Here is a 21,172-nt window from a genome sequence, read left to right as displayed (position 1 = left end):
TCCTATTTTTACATACTGAAATCTCTGTCTACAGCAAATCTAATGTTAAGAGCTTCCTTAAGGATGGCTTCTATTAGTTGCTTTCCCTCCCATTTATGAACCATAATTTCTTATTTCTTCACATGTCCAATGTTTTTTTATTTTTTGTTCTTCTTGTTGAATCCTTTTGTTCTTCAAGTTGAACACTTAAAATAACAGCATTATAACTCCAGAAATGAGATTACACTCACTTTCAACATTTGTTATTGCTGTTTTGTTATGTAGTGGCTTGTGAATGAATTATGTTTAGCCTGTATTCCTTGCTGTGTATGGTCACTGAGTACTGCTCCATTAGCTAAGTGGTCAGCTAATGACTGGAAAGATTCCTTTAAACACATGGAACCAATTAGTCTCTGACTTTGCTCAGACTTAAGTATGAGTTGGGCCATGCCGTCAACACCAGTCAGCTGAAACTCTGCCTTTACATGTGAGAATTGAGGGCCTTTTCAGTTCTTTTCCAACCATGTGCACAGTCCTATGTGCATGCAGACAACTATGTGTTAGAGTACGTCAAAGCCCCTGTGGGCCTCTAACTTTCCAGCTTTTCCTTCAAAGCTGTTTGGTTAGTTAGCCTGTTCTTTGCCTCTGGCCCTCAAAAAGTTAAATTTTTTCTAAATGTTTTCAACACATTCTTCTAGGGACAGGCTTTTCACACTGGGTTGTGAGTGAGGTCAAATAAAAATAGCTTTGCAAGCAGAATCTTTCAAAGAACCAGAAGACAGGTAAAATAAAATTGGTAACCTGGGAATGAGTCTTTATGGGAGTTCTAACCCTTTCCTGCCTCTGTTGGTGGCTGCTAGCTTCCAGGTTTCTACTTTGACAATGGGGGTTACTGGAAACAGAACAGGAAAACCGTAGTAGAATTGGTTAGAAGGCCATAAAGCAAGACGCTATTATTAAGAAGTGAGACATTTTTCTTGAATAAATTGCTGCCAAGACTAGATAACTTTTCAGAGGTTTCCAAATATAGTTTATGAACCCAACATTACCCTGATCCTATATAACCTTCAACCACATAAAGACATCACAAAAAAAGCAAATTATAGACCTACATGTCAAATGAGTACAGATGCAAAAATTTCAACAAAATACTAGCAAACCAAATTCAACCGTGTATTAGAATCATACACCTGAAAGTGAAATGTATTCCATGGATGCAAGGTTGGTTCACACATAAATCAATAAATGTGACACATCAACAAAAAGGGACAAAATATCACCTCTATAGACAAAAAATGTTTTCACAAAAATCAAATTTCATTTATAATAAAAACCATCAATTCTGATATACCAGAAATATACCTCTACATAATGAAGGCCATTATGCGACAAACCCTTATAGTGAACTTCAGACACAACAGAGAAAAATTGAAATCATTTCTTCTGAGATCAGGAACAAGACAAGGATGCTCATTTCTACCACTACTGTATAATGTGGGTACATAGTATATATAATGTGGGAAGTCTAGCAAGCACAATTAGACAAAAAATAGATATGAAGTATCTCAGTTGGAAAGAAAGAAGCGTTAACTATCACTATTTGCAGATGATATAATAGATAAAATACGGAAAATACCAAGGACACCAGAAAAAAAGCTATTACAATAAATCGTAAATTGGCAAGCTACAAAATCAATACCCAAAAATCTGCATTTATACACATCGATACCAACAGTAGTAAAAAGAGAAATCAAGAAAATACCACTATTTATAACTTCCTTGGAATAAATAATTACAAATTCCGTTGTAATTATGATTAGGTTTCTATTATCAATAAGCAGTGGTGAAGAACAAAGATATTTTCTTAGATCTACACTGGTATAAATCAAGGTCACTGAATTTTTTTTTTTTTAGAGAGCCACATGGTAATGCTCTTTTATAACCACTGTTTTTAACTACTCAATTCTGTGTCATAGAAAATATGTACATGAATGGATGTAGTTGTATTCTAACACAGCTATTTATAAAAGAAGTGGTGGCCCGGATTCGGCCTGTATTTTGCCAACCACTAGTCTGATCTTTAAATACTTAGTGCAAAATGACCATCTCTTGAACAAGAAACATTGTGTAGATCATTGAAATTTAACTTTACCATGATATTGCAAGACTCACAGTATCATGCTCAGTGAACACTAAATAAAAACCAATTTTCAACATCTCATTAAAGCTCCAAAATTGATTACCTGTGTATAATCACTAAAAGGTTGTGAATAAGCAATAGACTTTTCCAATGTATGTTGTGACTCATTTCCCTGAGAGATTGCATCCAGAAGGTTGCTTGCAATTCCAGTCTTCTGCAGAGTGGTTTTATTTGCAGTGGCTAAAGGTGAAATTGATATATGTATTTTAGTTAGGTTGTTTTACTACAAACTAAATAGAACTCACTAATTCAGCAGTCTCAAATAGAACATACATTTTAATTTGCTACTACATATCCCTCTCTCTTTATATATCTGTACTTACTACCCTCATTTAAAACTGAAATTGGAGGCTTGCCCTATGAGTAAATAATTTTGATGGAAACATTTAAATGTGTTGAATCTCTAAAACAAGGAAGCAAAATGCAACTTAATTCTAATTAATGCAATACTTGTAACCATCTATCTTAGGCCAAATAAAAATATAAAACAGGCATCATTAGGAGCACATCATTTTTTTCCTGCTCTTTTAAAAAATTAATTCATGTTTGGGTTCAAGAGCATAATTCCTAAATAGTAAATAATGTATATTAAAAACAATTTAGCTTTCATGTGTTTTCATTTAATCCTTTTTCACCCAGAGTTTACAGTTTAGAATTTACTTTTCTAAATTTACTTTATCCATTTACACATTGAATATGTGCCTGTAAGAATACATAGCTTTAGACAAATACACACACAATCATTTTATTGGATTTTTCACTAAATGCTTTAAACATCATTTCATATTAGTACATGTAGCCATCAGTTAGTTATAAAGAGCTGCACGGTATTCTGTTTTCTGATGGACTAAGTATTTAATTATTTCCCTAATGAACACTTTGACACTTTCCTGTTTTTCATTATTGACAACAATACAGTAACTGTCCCAGTGTCAATAACAAAATGTATCTGATTTTTTTTTAACTAATTTGAGTTAATAACTTACACTAATTGAAGGTAAGGAAATCCTACAAAAATGTAAATGAGAATTTCACTTTGGCCAGTATCAGATTATTCTGAAAATGCCCTGGGAATATTAGAACTTTAAACCTCTATTTCAATATACAATTTTTATGTATTATAAAGACTAGCACTGCCAAATTTCTTTGCACCTTCAACCATGATTCAGTAATAATTCAATAACTATACTGTGAAGAGTTTTTAACAAAGCATTACAAATTACATTCTTCTTAAATAAAATACACTTAAAATGTCAAATTTTAGTTATTCTTTCAATTTAAAGATGGGGTCACAATTTAGGCGATCATTGGTCAGTATGCATTGTTTGCTTCCATTACCTTAAACATTAAAGGACAAATCATTACAGAAAGTAAAACTACCAAAGACTAATATTGAGGTCTCACTTACATAAGCAGACACTGGGTAAAACACTTGCCAAGTTCAAGTATGGGTTTTTACTAAGCCGAATTTCTTTTGGTGGTTCCCCCAACAGTGAAGTCTGATTCTTAATGGTAGCCTATTTATCAAAAACAAAAGAGTAACTACTTAATAAGTGTACACACAAGAATACAGAAATAGAAACCTACTGCAATAAAAATTTGTGGAACATTGGCCCTCCCTGGTGGCGCAGCAGGTTAAAGCACAGCACTAAGAAGCTTAAGCCACTTCTGCATGAGTTCGATCCCCGCTTGCCCCGGAGGAGATCCACATGGCGAGGCAGACCTCTCCTGACCCGCCCGCTGCTCCCCTCAGCAGTGTACTTCATCGATCTGCCTGTTCTGCTCCCCACTCTGTCTTTGGTGAATCCTCTCACCCTCTGCATCTCTGGCCTGTACCCCAGTTCTGTATGAATAAATAAATAAATCTTTAAAAAAAAATTTGTGGAACATAACGTGACAATAGAAACAAATATTTTTAGATAATGATCAAAAGTGTATTTTGTCGCCATTTTTTTTCAATACAGGATCTTAGAATTGAAGTAAAGGCCATCTTGTACACCCTTCTCATTTGAACAAGGAAAGACAAATCTTATACCTCATATAAAATGCTTATTAATTGCATTTTCATTTTATATTGTATGGTCATAGCCAGATGCTAATGGTAAACTTGTGCATCTGTCATTAACACTAACTCCAAGCAAAAGAACCAAATTTAATACAACCCCGCATTTATAAATGATGATAACCCCAGAAATTCACATTTTTTTCAAAATAAATGATATCAGCATGTTTTTATGTAATGAGTTAAGGTCAAGCATTCTGTAGTCTTCAGCAGAGAAAAAAAATAGGAAAAACCATAGCTGATTCTGCAGTGTACTTCATTTTCCTTGAAAGAATTTTTTACTTTTTCACTGTCCTATTGTAAAGACAGAGTTTAAGAAAGGAAATTCAGGTTACCATAATTAAAGCTAAACCTAGTAGTTTGTATTTTAAATGATTTTTTGTTTCCTGAGCAGAATGAAGAAATTAAAAGTTCAAGAGATTATTTCTATATCATTTACAGAACTTACATTTATTCCTTATCTAACCAATATTACTATAATTGAATAGAGGAATTGATTTTCTGTATCTTCATAAACCCCAAAGATGTCCATGTTTGCATGTGACATGGAAACTGCATATGTAAATGTAATGTTCATCCATTCACTGTGTTTACTATGTTCCAGACACCGTGGTAAGCATGGGCAATACTAAAATAACTAAACGCTGAAGGCAGGGATAATGCCTTTTAGAAATTCATTGTCTATAATTATAACTCAAGAGAAGTTAAAGATGAAATCATAAGGTTATATAGGTGGCAGCCCAAAACATTAGATACATGCCAAAACAAAGCATATAGTAGATGAAGGCACAATTCCTTCAAGAAAATTCAGTGATTGAGTACAGGAAAGGGAGGCAGCAAAGGAAAGAAGTCTCATGTTTTACTTCTAAGTTGCTTAGATTGCTAAAGAAATGAGACTATACCAGGGTTCTCAATTCTAGCTAGACATGAAATTCAGTCATAAAATTAAAAAATATTTAAATACAGAATCTTACTAACAAAGAAAAACACAGGACCAAATGGCTGCACTGGGGAATTCTACCTAACATTTAAATTGGAATTTACATACAGTCCTTCTCAAACTCCTCCAAAATACTTTAATATTTTTGAAGCCAGTACTGCCCTACTACACAGACAGTACAACTACAGGCCAATATCCTATATGAATATTGATAAAAACTTTACCAACAAACAGCACACCATTATCAGCTAAGATTTATCCCTAGAATGCAAAGAAGATTCAACACAGACTATGGCAGATGAAAGGTGATAAAACCATATGATGATCTCAATTGATGCAGAAAAAGCATTTGATAAAATTTAAAATGTGTTCATGATAAAATTCAAAACCTCAATAAAAAAAGAAATAAAAGGAAAAAAACAGACTTCCTTAAAAGTCAAATATGAAAAGTCCCCAGCAAACATTCTCATCAGCATAGGACTAAAACATATTCAGATTTATTGTATAACCCAGCAATTGTACTTCTGGACAAATACACAAAAGAACTAAAAACAGGGACTCAGATATTTATTTGTATATCAATGTTCATAGCAGCGTTATTCATATAGCCAAAAATGGCAACCACACAGTACTCACCGGTGGATGATGGAGCAACAAAATGTGGTCTGTAACTACAATAGAATATTAACCAGTCATTAAAGAAAAGTACATGCTACAACATGAATGACCCTTGAAGCCATGATCCTCAGTGAAGTAAGCCAGAAAGAAAGGACAAACGCATCATTCCGACATTCAGATTATGTGAGAAGCCAGGTCAGGTTGATCAGAAATCAGATGCAAAATTGGGATGGGGCGGATTGGGGAGTAGAGTGTGGAGGGAAAATGGAGACTTCTAGAAAAGGGTTGCAAAAGTTCTGGAGATGGGTAGCACTGGATGTTTGCAAAAACAATGTGAATCCTACACTTATAATACAGATCTCACCTCTATGTCCCTAAACCTACTCTCAGGTATAGCAGAGTTAGGGTCTGGCGCTCCCCACTTAAAAAAAAAAAGAAAAAAAGAAACAACTCCAGAGGTGACTGACAAAAATGAAGTATCAAGAATCACTCATCAACATACTATTAAAGCTGCATACTTCGAAAACTTGGAGACTACTAGCCCAACACTGTAACAGAAAGTGTAGTCACTTCTACAAAAATCTGTCCAGATGTTCACCTGGGGTCTGCTTAACTATTTTAAGTAATATGACACTGAAACTTTTTTCTGTTTGATATCTTTTGATTGTTCTGTGTTATATAACCCCCAATTCTGCTTTACTGTGTGTTATTCTTATGGAACTAAGTTCTTTCCACTGGAGAAATACTGTATGACTAGTCAATAACTCTTTTTAAATGTATATATCCAGCTGGTCACCGCTTTCCCAGCTCCACATTTTCATTTTCCTTGACTCTTCTTCACAAGACCTGTTTTCCAGATCCTGCTCCACTTTGACAGTTCTCTTTCAGACACAGACTCATTTGTCCATTATGTGAATCATCCCAAATCAGTTTTTCTAGAGAGCCTGGGACTTTTCAGTAAACTTAAAAGTGTGCAAAGCAGTAAGCAGAATACTCACTTATGAGCTTTTTCTTTAATGTTAACATTTGTATAATGCCAACTCCATGAATTCTCCCCTCACATATTGCTTACAGCCTGAGTTTCACACCGCTTACAAACTAAGGGTATTTTAGGGTTCAAATAAAATAAAAATGAAATGTACTTTATCCTACCTACTAACTTATATAAATGTCTATGGTTTATTACCCAAGAATACAACCATAATTTTTTAAATTGCAATTATCTTTAAAACTATGCATCTCTCAAAGTTTAGGAAAGCAAATTATAAGAATGAAGACTTTAACAACTTATTGTACATAAATTATCTTATTTACGGTAACGTGGCACATAATCAAGCACAGTCCCAAACATCAACTGGTATTACTGGTTTTGTTTATAAAAACAGAATTTTTACAAAATAGTACAAAATTTTACAAAAAGTACTGTATTTTGTAAACTATATACTCTAAAATAATGTCATTGAATTATAGCAATTATCTAGTTTGTAATTCACATTTATCTATTTTAAGTATAATATTAACTTCCTTTGAAATCTAAAAATAGTTATTCTTCATCATTTATGGCACCTGTAAAATAACAAAACAATTAAATTATAGAATTAGAATGATTTAAATTAAGGTATAAAGAAAAATAAGTATGTTTTCTTGGATAGAGGCTACACACATATAGGATACACCCATCATGTGCATAATATATATGTAACTCTACCACACTGCACAGAGATAGTTTTCTTACCCCAGAACTTATCTCTGTGGCTTTTGGCTGACTTTGCTGTTGCTTAAGGTGTCCTGTCAACAAGCCTCCAGCAGCAAGGTTTGGAAAATTCTGGAGATAAGCCTGTGACCCCGAGAAGTTTCCTTCTGCCATTCCCACGGAGGCTGGCTGTTTCTCCTGAGTAGTACCTGGCCCAGCTTGTCCAGCAATGTGCTGATTTTGAAAGAATGGCAACATGCCCACACCAGCTGTGATGGCTGTTTGAGGAGGCATCAGATTAGATGCTGCAGGGAACCACAAATGCAAAAAAAAGTTGGTTAGATAAAACTTCTTTACAAGACGACTTCTAAGTTATAGGCAAAGACAGAAATTCCCTTTAGAAAAATCTATAGCAGATAGAACAAATGTTAGTGGTTGCATATGAGCAGCTTCCACTATGAAAAATTAAAAACCTATAGTAGCAGTAACCAGCTGAGCAAAGCACAGTTCTATAATTTACTATTATTTGGGTACACTGAATTTTCACTGTTCTAGAAGTTGCACAGACTAAAGTTTACATCCAAAAATTAAGTTTTAGGACATTCATCATACCACTAACATTTCTGCATCTGCCAATATTCTAGTTTGATTTTTGCCCAGTCAATTCCAACGGGACTGACTGAATTATTTCATTATGACTTTTTGGTTTATGAAGAAGAGACTCAATATGCTACCCACATTGACTTTTTTTGTTAATGGTGACCTTTTCCCTGAAGATGGTCACTTCAAGCAAATTTCAAGTCTACTTCAAACTGAAAATGTCTTTCAAAACCAAGTAAGAAATCTTAGTAAACCACCCAATTCCCATTTTTCCTGGGGGAAAAATTAGTTTAAATCTGTCATTTTTTCAGAAATACATAGTACTCACCTTTTTCTTCTAAAGTGGAGATCACATTTTTAAAATCATGCAAGTAAGAAAATCTTAAATTTAAATAACTTTTTAAACTATTTCTTTACAAAAGCGAAGGGTTTCTTATTCCAGCAAAATTTAAATGGATGCCTACACAATGTGTTATCACCCAATGGACAGCATGTCCCTTTCAAGTGAACCTATGTGTCTCATGTGGTGAACTGCCATCAAATATTAGAGCATGTCGAAGACGAAAAGTTTTATTCTTGCATGGAAGCAGGTCCTTCAATAATTTGTCAGGCTTTTGAATATTAAATATGGAAAAGCCAAAAGGGCGTCTAAAATTTTTAAGGATAAAATAAAATTTAAACTTGACCTTTCTGTAAATCGGAGTATACCACAGGGTAAACTCTCTTTAAATCTCAAATGTGACTCTACTAACTTCTCATTCAGTACACATCACTCACTTTTATGTCCTTCTCCATGATGACCCAACTCTGTTTTCAATGGAAGGGCCGACCCAATCCCTACTGCAGTTTGCAATACTATAGCGGGGGGCTCTCCAAGTAAGCCCGGTTTCTGCAAAAGAAGAAAACAAAAAAGGTAAAGAATTGCCCATACCAGCAAGATATAACCTAACAAAGATTACACTGTGTAAATCCATAAACAATCTAACACACACTGATTACAGAAATCATTTCAGAAGAAAAATTAATTTCATACTTACATTATTCGTATGAATATTCTCAAACTTTATTAATTGTTGTGTCAGTGGTACATGAGAGAGATTCTGAAGGAATAAATTAGAAGCATTACCCATAACTGAGCTCTGAAAATGATAAAACATTAAGTTAAATTTTGAAAAGCTACATGTTATATAACTCAATTCATTTTCAAATTCTCCAGCTGATCTGGGCAAAAGAACAGCTTCCTGAGATCCCCTTTTACAACTTTACACAACGCTGATTAACCCTTCAATATACAACAGGTAACCACAAAGCCATTGACACTAACTCCACACCCTTGCCTTCTTTTCTCCATTCATCTTCCCACTCCACCCTTTTCTGGCTCTACTGACTTCAATTTGGTCACCCATTTAATCAATCATTCAACAAGGATCTACTGAGCACTCTATGTGCCAGTGCTGTGCTCAGTGAGAAATACAGCAGTCTGATCTGTCCTCCTTGAGAACAGGAGAAATTAATCAGTTATAAAAACATGTAACTACAAGTGGTGGCGAGAATATAAAGGAAAAATATAAGGAGTTTGAGAACAAACAGTAGAGGTACTGGTTTAGAATGACAAAATCAGGAAGAATTTCCCTGAAGAATTAAATTTTGTGAACAAATCTGAAGGCTGTGAGAAGAATTTTATGAAATTTGGAGGTATTAGATGATGCGATAGCAGGGAGTATTCACAGCAAGAGCAAAGACCTAAGGAGAAGAGAAAAAAAATACCCTTGAGGACCAAAAGCAAACCACTGGAGCTGTGACAGCCATGGCCAGTGAACATAAGGTAGAGGTGGCCGGCTTGGGCAGGACTTCACAGCAAAATTAAGCATGCTGGTTTATTTTCTAAAATAAAGGGAATACTACTGACAATACAGCTCCCCTCATTACTTTTCAAACCTATTGTACTTGTTTCATGTTTGTTTTCTGTATTTGGTGAAATTCCCTAAGAACAGGGACTAAAGGTGTTCTGTTGGGTACTCAATACAATATGTTGAATAAATGAATGAATAAAAGCCTCTTTAATGTGTAAAGTCCTACATCAGATTCTAAGAATGAAAAATAAAGGACAGGTCTTCTCTTTAAAAAGTGTTCAGTGTTCTTTAATCACCTTATGGCTCAATTTAAAGCTTGACTTGTAACTAACCATCTATATACAACAGCTTTAAACAGTATATGTGAAATTAATAACATCAATAATATTTACATATACAATCATGTCTTAAAATACTACTGAAAAACTCATAGATTACCTTTATAATATTTTAAGATTTTTTTCTATGAATACTTTGTGTGACAACCCACATAAGATGATTTGTTTTGTACTAATTTACTCCTAGAAAAATATATGGAAGACATATCCCCTTAAAACCTAATATGAATCAGTAACAGATATATAAAACTTTGATGCTTTGATTAGCTTAACATGATGTGATGTATTGTTTCTTTGTAGATATACTTATTACTAAGGAATTTAAAATGAAACATTCAGTTTCTTGAGAACTTTTAACTTTTAAAAACAAACAAAATATTCACCCCAAATTTTTGCTGCTTAGTACTCAAGGCTATTTATATACCTGATGGGCTTTATTCAAATGTAAAAATGCAGGGGAGATGGAAGGATTCATCAGATGTGGCAAGCTGTGAGGTGTTCCAAGAACTGCTTTGAGAAAATAAAAGTAAAATTTAACTTTATTATATATGGAATTTAAAAATAAAGAAGCTCCAAAAAATAAATATTCCTTTAAACTTAAGGCATCAGAAACTCAATAATATAGTAACCTTGTCATTGTACAAAAAGTGACAATGACCTTGTTACTGTACAAAAATGATTTAACCCTAGAATCTGATTTAAAATTCCAACACCTCTGTCATAACAGACACACTTAGTTTTTTCTTCTTCTCTAGTGCTTAATGCAATAAAACCTAATTTTATCTTTTACTGAATACAATACAAATTGAACCCATGTTATGTTACCTGCTCAGTTTTTATAAGGTGTTTAGGGTATTTGGGCTGTGAAGAGGGAGGGAGTGGGAAAAGATACCATCCCACCCTTGAGAAACATAATCCACTTGAGAACATAAATTATTTACATATTAAAAACAAAACTGAACATTCAAATAAATAGTAACCATACTCTTATCAAGTGTATCTAAGAGTACAAATACGGTGATAAAGAAAAACAAAAAGCATACATATTAGCAAGGGAGAAATGAAACTTAATTTATAAATGACCTATCTATGTAGAAAATTCTTAAGACAAAAATTTATTAGAAATAATTAAGCTAAAAGATGCAAGATATATAAAATCAACTGTACTTACAAATGTTATCAATAAGCAACAGGAAACTGAAATTTAAAAAGCAATACCATCTAAAATGCTATCAAGAAATAATAAATACAAAACATAAATCTGACAAAGTATGGATAAAATTTGCCCTGAAAACTACAAAATGTTGCTAAGAAAAACTACAGATAACCGAAATAAAAGGAGAAAGAGAGACTATATTTATGGCTTCAAACAGTTGTCAATTTTCTTCTCTCATCACTCGAAAGTTAAAACCAAACTCAGTGAAATACTTTCTCTTATCAGTTTAATACTCAAAGTATCCAGTATTACAATATTGACCGTATGTTAACAAAACTGTAAAAGCTATGATAAAATAAACAAGCATCATCTCATAAGGCCATATACCAATTTGAGCAGAAAAGCAGAGAAAATTTATTCTTAGATGTAAAGGACAAAAAATATGGCAGAATTATTAAAAATAGTGCAGAATTCAAAGTTGTGGACAATCTAAAAGAACCATGACTGTGATAAGTTCTTTAAAAACGAATACCATCTTCCAAAGCATCAATATAAATATGTTAACAAGAAATAAGTCCCACTGTATTCTGTGCTGATCAGAAGCCATCTACAAGATATGTGTTAATGTCTGTGTAGACCTTATTTCAGGGCAATTCAGAAGATCTAGGTTATGTTTACAAGAGTACAATTTGTAAAGGGATGTAGAAATCACATTTATGACATGTTATAGAATGTCAAACATACAACTTAATCTCCAAAGAGGCATAAAAGGTAACAAAGAAATGTTAGAACAATTACTATTACTTATCTTTATTTTCATACTGAAGAATAAAGATTTATTAGCTGTGTGGAGGACCCTCAAAACAAAATGAATTGACCTTATGATACAGCAATTTCACTACTAGGAATCTACTCAAAGGACACAAAACCACTAATTCCAAAGGAAACCTGCACTCCTATGTTTACCACAGTACTATTTACAATAGCCAAGATATGGAAACAACCTAAATGCTTCCAAACATAGGAATGGTCAAGATGATTTCTGTGTGTGTGTGTGTGTGTGTGTGCATATATTACATACCTATACATACACGCATAAACACACATATATACAGAGCACTACTTAGTGGTCAAAAAAGATAAACTCATGCCATTTGTAGCAATACAGATGGACCTGGCAGGGATTATGCTAAGTCAAATAAGTCAGAGAGAAAAAGAAAAATGTGGAATTTCATTTATAAGTGGAACAGAGGAAAACTGAAAAAGGGTCAGGAAAGAGACAAAACTTGTAGGTTAATCACAGATCTGAGACAAACAGCAAGGGAGGAGGGGGGAAGAACACAGGGACTGTGGTGTTGGTTCACAGGTGCTATGGTAGTGGGAGAATTAAGGGCACTACACTTAAGGGGAGAACAATGATCTACAACAATAAATTTTAAAAAGAAAAGTCATTAAAAATATCTGTAGCAGCAAGAAACAAATAGAAAAAATTTTAATTAATAGACATTATTCAGAAAATATTAACAAATTAACAAGATTTCTAAACTGGAAAACACATACTACCAAGCAAAATTAAAAAATGAAATATATGAAAAGCTGTATGGTAGACATAGCTTGAAAACTTGAGATTATAAATTTTTCAAAAGAACCCTAAAGTAACTTTGTATTGGATGCAATTTCAGTAAGAAATCTTGCCAGCTTTAAAAATAAAGCTTTACTGGGCCCTCCCTGGTGGCACAGCAGGTTAAAGCACAGCACTAAGAAGCTTAAGTCACTTCTGCATGAGTTTGATTCCCACCTGCCCCGGAGTGACCACATGGCACGGCAGACCTCTCCTGGCCCGCCCGCTGCTCCCCTCAGCAGTGTACTTCCATGATCTGCCTGTTCTGCTCCCTACTCCGTCTTTGGTGAATCCTCTCACCCTCTGCAACTCTGGCCTGTACCCCAGTTCTGTATGAATAAATAAATAAATCTTTAATAAAAAATAAAGCTTTACTATCTCTTAACATATGAATTAACAAGGATACATTTATACAGCCAACACCTAGCTGATAGATCTATTATTTATATTGGGACTCCATTCAAAATTTATTTTACTCACAGGGTTGTAGTAAAAAAAAAAAGAGGAGATGGCTGGTTTGATACTAGAAGACAAAAGCCAAAGATGAAAGTGTCATGCTGGTTGTCTTTACATACTACCAGTCTTTTCTTACCAGAAGAATGAATGGATTGTTTCCTCAGACGGAGAAAACTAGTATTAAGTGGCTAAAAGTGAGAGGGATCAGTATTCTGACAAATAAACGAAAAATGTCCTAGTAATTAAATGTGTCAAACCAGAAAAGTTTTCCTTGGCAGATAAGCTCCTTACACCTAAAGAAGGCAAGGCACAAAATGGCTAACTTTATACCTTTGAAATCATAGCACACTGTAGATCTGTGAAACTGCACCTGACTGCATAAGCTGAGCCAGAACACCTATTAACCTGCTCTTACATACAAATCATTGAGTAATTCTATTAAGTAAAATGAATTGTGTTGTATAAAATAATGGACACTTTGAGATATGTCCTGGCCTCCAAGAAGAAAAGGGGGACGGGAGGTTGAGTTCAATAACTTGGCTGGCCACACCTACAAAATCAACCCTCTAGTTCCTCAAACTGCTAAACATGGAGCTTCCCTACAACCCAGCAATCCCACTCCTAGGTATCTATCCAAAAGACACAAAAACACTGATTGAAAAAGTTACCTGTACCCCCATGTTTATTGCTGCTTTATTTACAATTGGAGAAACATGGAAGCAGCCCAAATGCCCAAAAGTAGATGACTGGATTAAAAAGGTGTGGTACATATATGTAATAGAATATTATTCAGCAACCAAAAAAGAGAAACACATATCTTTCGCAGCAACTTGGATGGAGCTGGAAAAGATCATGCTTAGTGAGATATACCAGAAAGAGAAAGAAAAATACCTGATGGTTTCACTCATAGCAGGAGTATACTGCACCAGGTGAGAAAATAACAATAATGAACAGCCATATACCAGAGACATTTTGCAGGGGTGGAGTGGGGAATGGGATCAAAAATGGGGGTGGGGGTGGGGAGGGAAGTGCACGGGATTATGGTGATGGCACGCGGGTGACTTGGTGATGGGAAACCCGTGGGGATTACAATTGAGATGGGAAAAAAAAATGTACAAAATGATGTAAAAATAAACTGTTATAAAAAAATCAACCCTCTAATAAAAACTATGGACACCGAGTTGAGTTCAGTAGAGCTCCTTGCTCATGAACACACATGTGTGCTAGGAGGGGGAAGGGCCTGAAAGCTCTGCCTTCAGGTTCTCCTAGCCACAAGCATCACTTCTCAGGCTATTCCTAAGTCCTATCCTTGCTGATAAAACTGTAATCCTAAGTGTAGTGTTCCTAACTTCTGTGAGTCTTCCTAGCAAATTATCAAACGTGAGGGGGGTCACAGGAGCCCCAAATTGCAGAGAGTGGGCAGTAAATATAGGATATAGGTGGCACCAGAACTGATAGCTGGTGTATGAAGTAGAAGCAGACTTAGGGAATAAGCCCTTTTCCCAAGGGGGTCTAATGCCAACTTGCAGTAGTTAGTGGAAGTGAACTGCAGTGCACAAGTTGGTGAGGCCAGGTGAGCTTACAGAAGCACAAATGCATTTGCTCTGGACATTTTGCTCTAAACCTTAGAGTGGAAAACAGCTTCACTCCCTGGATACCCCTTGGGCATGGGCGATGAATAATTCCATAATATATAGGCTGTGCATCTATGGTTGTACATTTCAGAAGGTAAACAAGCTTTTACCAGAAAAAGAATACTAAATGGGTAGACATGTAATATATACGAAAGCTATAAAGATTTCATAACGCTTAGAAAGTAAATTTATTTTCTAAAAATTAAACAGCAGTACAACAAAAAGGTGAGAGCAAAGAAACAGACAGCACTTTTTAACAACTTTTAATTCTGGAAAAAATATTACATGGCAAAGTATCATATCCTTTACTGATACATTCCATAACAATGACACTGGAAATTCTTATCTGATCTATAAATTCATGTGAAGGTTTAATATTTAATATTCATTAATGGTAAAAAATTAGGAAACATAATCAAAGCATATCATCACCTCAGGCCATTAATTAAGATGCACTGATGAGTAGAAATTTAATATATTTAGACTCATTTAAAAGTGGTTTTTCATGTATAACAGAACAGTTAACTTCATTCCAACATTCTCTATTGAATCACCATACGTGGTGCTTACCTGGTGTAACAGCTCGCCCACAAAGCTGGGGTTGTAAAAGAACTTGTAACATGGCAGGGTTGTTTAGACTTTTCATAATTTGTACTGGATTTGGCTCTGGTAGTAGGCCCTTTTGACTACTGTGCATCTTTAATGAATATAGAAATAGGAAACATTAGAAGGGTAAAGACAAAAGATGAAAATTAAATTCTTAATCACTTTGTGAGGACATATTTTATGATAAGCAAATTGCTATACAGTGTACATTTGTTGGACACATTTCACAAATCTTCTAATTGTGATCTTAAGATAGTAACACAAAGTGTGACAAAAGATCTTTATTATAATGTTGACTGAATATGTAATCATGGATTGCCTGAAGAATAAAAAGTTTATTACAATAAAGACCTTTATTTTATTAACATAATCCTCAGAGATGATGAACTGGCTTTATAAACATGTAAATTGCATAGCTTCCTAAAATGAAATATATATATATTTTTTAGTTTAGAAATACAGCCTGCTAGATGAGAAGATCCATCTGATATAAATGGACAAATCTAAGTTTCTAGCCATGAAAAAGTGAAGAACTACCAAGGACAACAGTTTCCCTGTCCCAATCCAGACACAATAAAACTGAGAGGGAAAAGGTGACAGACCAAAGAGCCTAACACTGAACCTCTGAGCAATCTGTATTGACTCCCTGTATGAAGGAAAATAGCATCAGAGAGCATGAAATGGCCTCCATCCATACACAGGGTACTCTGGCAAATGGCTGTCCAGAGGTGGACGACACTACCATGTCCACACTGACGGCCTGGCCAACACCAGGCAGGTGTCGGCCAACAGCAGGTGCCGTGCAAGCTCATCTATAGGTCCTGGTCAACACAAAACTCCAGGTGTGGGTACTGAAAACTTCCTTTCCACCTCCCGCAGCCTCCTTCAGTTCCTCCCTCCCACAGTGATGATAAAAGAAGTATCAGTGAGGAGACCTAAGATACAGAGATGTCTGGCTGGATGGGCAGAGTGGTACAGTAAATAAACCTAACAGACATTCTGGAAAGGATGAGACATTTTTGCTAGTAACAAAGCAAGAAAAAGCAGTTATAAAGAGTCACTGAAATACTTGGTATGAAAAGCATAAATGTTGAAAAGAAATAATAGCAGCCCTCACTAATATTTGGCATTATTCTAACCACTTCACATGGATTCTATCACTTAATCCCCTAAAACTGTTTGGCAGAGTTGGAATTACTATACCCATCGAGGAGATACAAAGTTACTGTTAACCTCTACCCTGTGCTTTAACAAACAGAGTAAACAGTAAATGCAATTGAAAATGGAAATACTGATGTGAAAGTCACATCAAAGCAAGTTTCCAGGACACATCAGCAAAGGATAAAGAAATGGAAATGCAAACAAAAGATAGTAGTAAAGCAACTGAAGTCAGAAATAGGATTGTCAACATCTATATAATAAGAGTCTCAAAGAGGGGGGAAAAGGGAAGCTTTGAAGGAGTAATAGCTGAGAATTTACCAATCTTCCCAATATTAAAGAGAAATCAGAAAACACAGAATGAAAGGACTCATGTTACCAACATAAAATATGAAGAAAAAGCAGACCATTCAAATGTTTTGGTGTGAATTTAAGAACATCAAAGCCAAAGAAAAAGTGCTAAAGCTTCCAGTGAGAGGACCATTATCTCCAAAGGAACAAGAATGGGATTAATATCATTGTCTCTGAGCAGCAACACTGGATTCAAAAAGATAATGAGTTAATATTTTCCAAGTGTGCAGGAAAAAAGAGAACTGAATCTAGATCATATTCAGCTAAATTATTAGGTAGAGATGTGATCCATAAAACTATTCCCAGTCATATCAATCTCCAGATTTTACCACATGAGTAATACCCTGAAAATGAGGGGGGGGTAATGCAGTAAGATATTACATAGTATATATTGCTGAGGATGTTGCACTATATAAATAATATCACGGTTAACTTTAATCTTCTATACAAAGGCCAGGACCATAAAAAAAGCAAATATTTAAGACAATCCTAAAGGAAAAATGTGCATGGCAATAAGATGGTGAGGTAGTGAGGACGAAGCAAGGAGAAGGTCAGAATGAATTAAGTGGGAAAAAAGAGAAACTGACAAACAGGGGTACTGAGAAGTTGTGGGCAATTACCAGTGGGAGAAAATAGAACATAATCACTCTCAACCAGAACAACAAGACTTATTTACCTACTAACAGATGGGAGCTGAAAGTAAAGGAGAAAAACATACTTTAAAAAAACAAAACAAAACCAACCAACAAACAAAAAACATAGCATCAATGAGGATGTGGAGAGAAGGGGCCCATGCCACATGCTGGTGGGAATGTTACCTGGTGCAGCACCGATGGGAAACAGAACCACCTAAAGAACAGAACTACCATGTGGTCCACCACTTCCACTTCTGAGTGTTTTTGTCCAGAGAAAACAAAAACTCTAACATGAAAAAATACAAGCACCCTGAACTCACTGCAGCGTTATTTACAATAGCCAAGACATGGAATCACAACTGTCCATCAGTGGAGGAATGAAGAATGTGGTGATCACAAAAAGAAAAGGCCTGCCATCTGCAACACCACAGAGGGACACTTGTGCCGCTGTGGAAGCCGGTCAGTCAGATGGAGAAAGACAAAGGCTGTATCTTACCTACATGTGGAATCTAAGAAAAAAACAAACATGATTTTATATTTATAGAGGAGAGACTGGTGAGGGTTTAGAGGTAGGCAAGTGAGCTAAAGTAGTAAAAATACCAGTTATAAAATAAATTTTACACATTTTCTAGTTATAGCTAAGTCCTAACATAGTTGACAATACTGTATTTTTGACAGCTGCTGAGAATAGATTTTAATGTTCTCATCACAAGGAAAAGCAGTATAACCATGTGTGGTGATAGAGATAACTGCATTTATTGTGATCATTTTAAAAACAGGCATATGTTGAGTCATCATTATATACTGAAATTAATGTTAATTATGTCTCAAATTTTAAATATATTACCCCCAAACTATGAAATTTTAAATATATTACCCCCAAACTATGAGATGGCAGACTAACTAGTAGACTAACAGTCAGTGCCTGTATAAATAGTCTAAATGCATTTGTTAAAGACAAATACTAGAAAAAAAAATTTTTTAAAGGTAGAGCATGTTAGCTATTAGATACATATCTAAAACAAAACATATATAGAAAAGCTGATTATAAAGAGATGGCAAATATAAACTGAAAGGAAGATGAAGTACCAATTTCAAAGAATTTTTTTTCCCTTCGGAGAAAAAGACATACTGTGAAAATGACCAATTTGACTACAATTTATAAATGTGTACCTAGTAATTAGTGATATTCCGTGTATGTGTATTGTGCACATTAAAGATCTGAGTGTGAATTAATATGTTCAAGCTAGTATTTGCACACTTTACATATAACTACATAACTCACAGACATAGAGGTTGGGTGGTTTCTAAGCACTTATAGCACATTTACAGAGATCAACCATGTATCCAATCACAAAAGAAGTTACATCCCCTACCCCCATCAACATTAGAGACCACAACATTCTATCTGCTCCTCCTTCCCCTAATCTCTTTCTCCAGTTCATCTTCAAGCCACTTTCCAGACTAACTTCTTGATGGCTTATCCCAGTCACTACTTTGTTCATATACATGATAATTTAAACTAAATTCTTTATTTTGTTCCTTCCCACTCTGGCATCAACCTACCACTTCACCATTTACCTCTCTATACATAACTCAGTCCACCTAGAGCACTTACCACTCTTCCTGCATGCAAGTTCACCTCCTATAACTGCTGGAAAAGTTATCTTCCAGCTGGAATGTGACCAATCACTCTGCCTCCTTAGGGCTGCCAGATTTAGCAAATAAAAATACAGGATACCCAGTTAAATTTGGGCTTCAGATAAACAATGAATAATTTTCACATAAATATGTCTCATGCAAAATATGTATTTCTCTGGCAATCCCATCCTCCATCAATGCATTTCAAAATCATACTTAAAAGACACACTCAAATGCCACCTCTGTCATGAAGTCTTCCCTGATCTCTTGGAATGGACTGTTTCCTTCTTTCAACCAACAAACATTTACTATGTTAAGTGTTAGGAATAAAAACCGTGAAGAACAGTCTTTACTGCCAGGAGCTTCTAGACTAAAGAAGCAGAGATGGGAATAAGTTAGACAGTGATAGTGAAGAAGTAGGCACAGTGTACACATAAGCAAAATAAGATGCACATCTTTACTGATACTATGGAATTGGGGAGTGGGGGAGCATGTGACACTCAAAATAGAACCTAAAACATTTCTTAAGGTGAATTCAATTTACTACACACAATTTTCTCCTCTTCTCTAGTGTCTCATCACTTAATTTCACAGAGGTTCCACTGAGCTAGACTTTAAAGCAAGAACAATTATCTTTGTGCACTGACTGGAGATACAATGAAAGTCTTATCGATCACTAATGTGTCGGTTAGATTAAAACTTAAGAGTACTGGGGGCCTTGCCTGGTGGTGCAGCAAGTTGGAGTGCTGCACTGTGAAGCTAAGCCAAGCTGTGGCCACTTCAGAGTGAGTTCAATCCCCGGACCCCGAGGTGACCCACATGGCACAGCAGACCTCTCCTGTCTTGCCCACTGCTCCCCTCAGCAGTGTACTTTGTCAATCTGCCTGTTCTGCTCTCTACTCTATCTCTGGCGAATCCTCTCACCACCCCTGCACCTCTGGCCTGCACCCTATTTCTGTATACATAAATAAAATCTTTTTTAAAAGTTAAGAGTATTGGAGTTATTCTATATTCTTAAAAAAGAACAACAAACTCACCACACGCTGAGCTGCAATCAGTGCTGCCAAGGTGCTGCGTCCTGGTGCTCCCGGGGCACAGAAGGAGACCTGGACTTGGCTGCCCTGGATGGTCATGTCATGGGCAGCCTGCCAAACCTCCTCAGCGTGCTCAGCAGAGTTGTACTCAACCACTGCAAAGCCACCAACATAACTGCCTTCATCCTGTGCAAGCTGAAGTAATACATTTTATTAACAGGGGATTTCTGATGTTAAGGTAGAAGTATTTATCATTTTGAAACCAAGAACAATTATATCAGGATATGATACTTGTGAAAATGTGTTCTCTTAGGGGGAAATAATTTACAAGTTGCTTGGAGTCAGTCAATTGGGAAGATGGAAAGATAAACAAGGTTCTGCCAAGTTTCTTTGCAACTCTTTTGTAAATTTATTTTAGAAGTTAAAACCCAAATATAAACAGCCCTCTATGTTAAGAAATACATGTGCATATACACCTGGTAATTTTAAAGAAAATACTGGGACATGATAATTAAAACTTTTAAAAAATAATTCCGGCCCTCCCTGGTGGCGCAGCGGGTTAAAGCACAGCACTGAGAATCTAAAGCCGCTTCCGCA

The 21,172-nt window shown here is 35.4% G+C and overlaps 1 protein-coding gene across 2 annotated transcripts in view; it reads right to left on the bottom strand.

Moving 5' to 3' along the window:
• RAVER2 (ribonucleoprotein, PTB-binding 2) overlaps positions 1-21,172 on the bottom strand; it is a 36,662-nt gene that overhangs the window by 10,284 nt on the left and 5,206 nt on the right. The window contains exons 3-10 of one of the 2 annotated variants that reach the window (XM_012722226.1): positions 20,579-20,770; positions 15,721-15,847; positions 10,708-10,793; positions 9,130-9,231; positions 8,870-8,981; positions 7,535-7,797; positions 3,588-3,696; positions 2,223-2,359 (exon numbers count right to left, since the gene is read on the bottom strand). In XM_012722226.1, the coding sequence (XP_012577680.1) occupies positions 2,223-2,359; positions 3,588-3,696; positions 7,535-7,797; positions 8,870-8,981; positions 9,130-9,231; positions 10,708-10,793; positions 15,721-15,847; positions 20,579-20,770 (1,128 nt within the window). The remainder of the gene's footprint in view (positions 1-2,222; positions 2,360-3,587; positions 3,697-7,534; positions 7,798-8,869; positions 8,982-9,129; positions 9,232-10,707; positions 10,794-15,720; positions 15,848-20,578; positions 20,771-21,172) is intronic. The other variant, XM_012722227.1, reaches the window with a different exon arrangement.

This window comes from Condylura cristata, unplaced genomic scaffold, assembly GCF_000260355.1.
Source record: "Condylura cristata isolate star-nosed mole 26May11 unplaced genomic scaffold, ConCri1.0 scaffold00008, whole genome shotgun sequence".
In the NCBI taxonomy this organism is placed as follows: domain Eukaryota; kingdom Metazoa; phylum Chordata; class Mammalia; order Eulipotyphla; family Talpidae; genus Condylura; species Condylura cristata.
The sequence above is the reverse complement of the archived record's forward strand: the minus strand, read 5'-3'. Positions and strand labels throughout refer to the sequence as shown.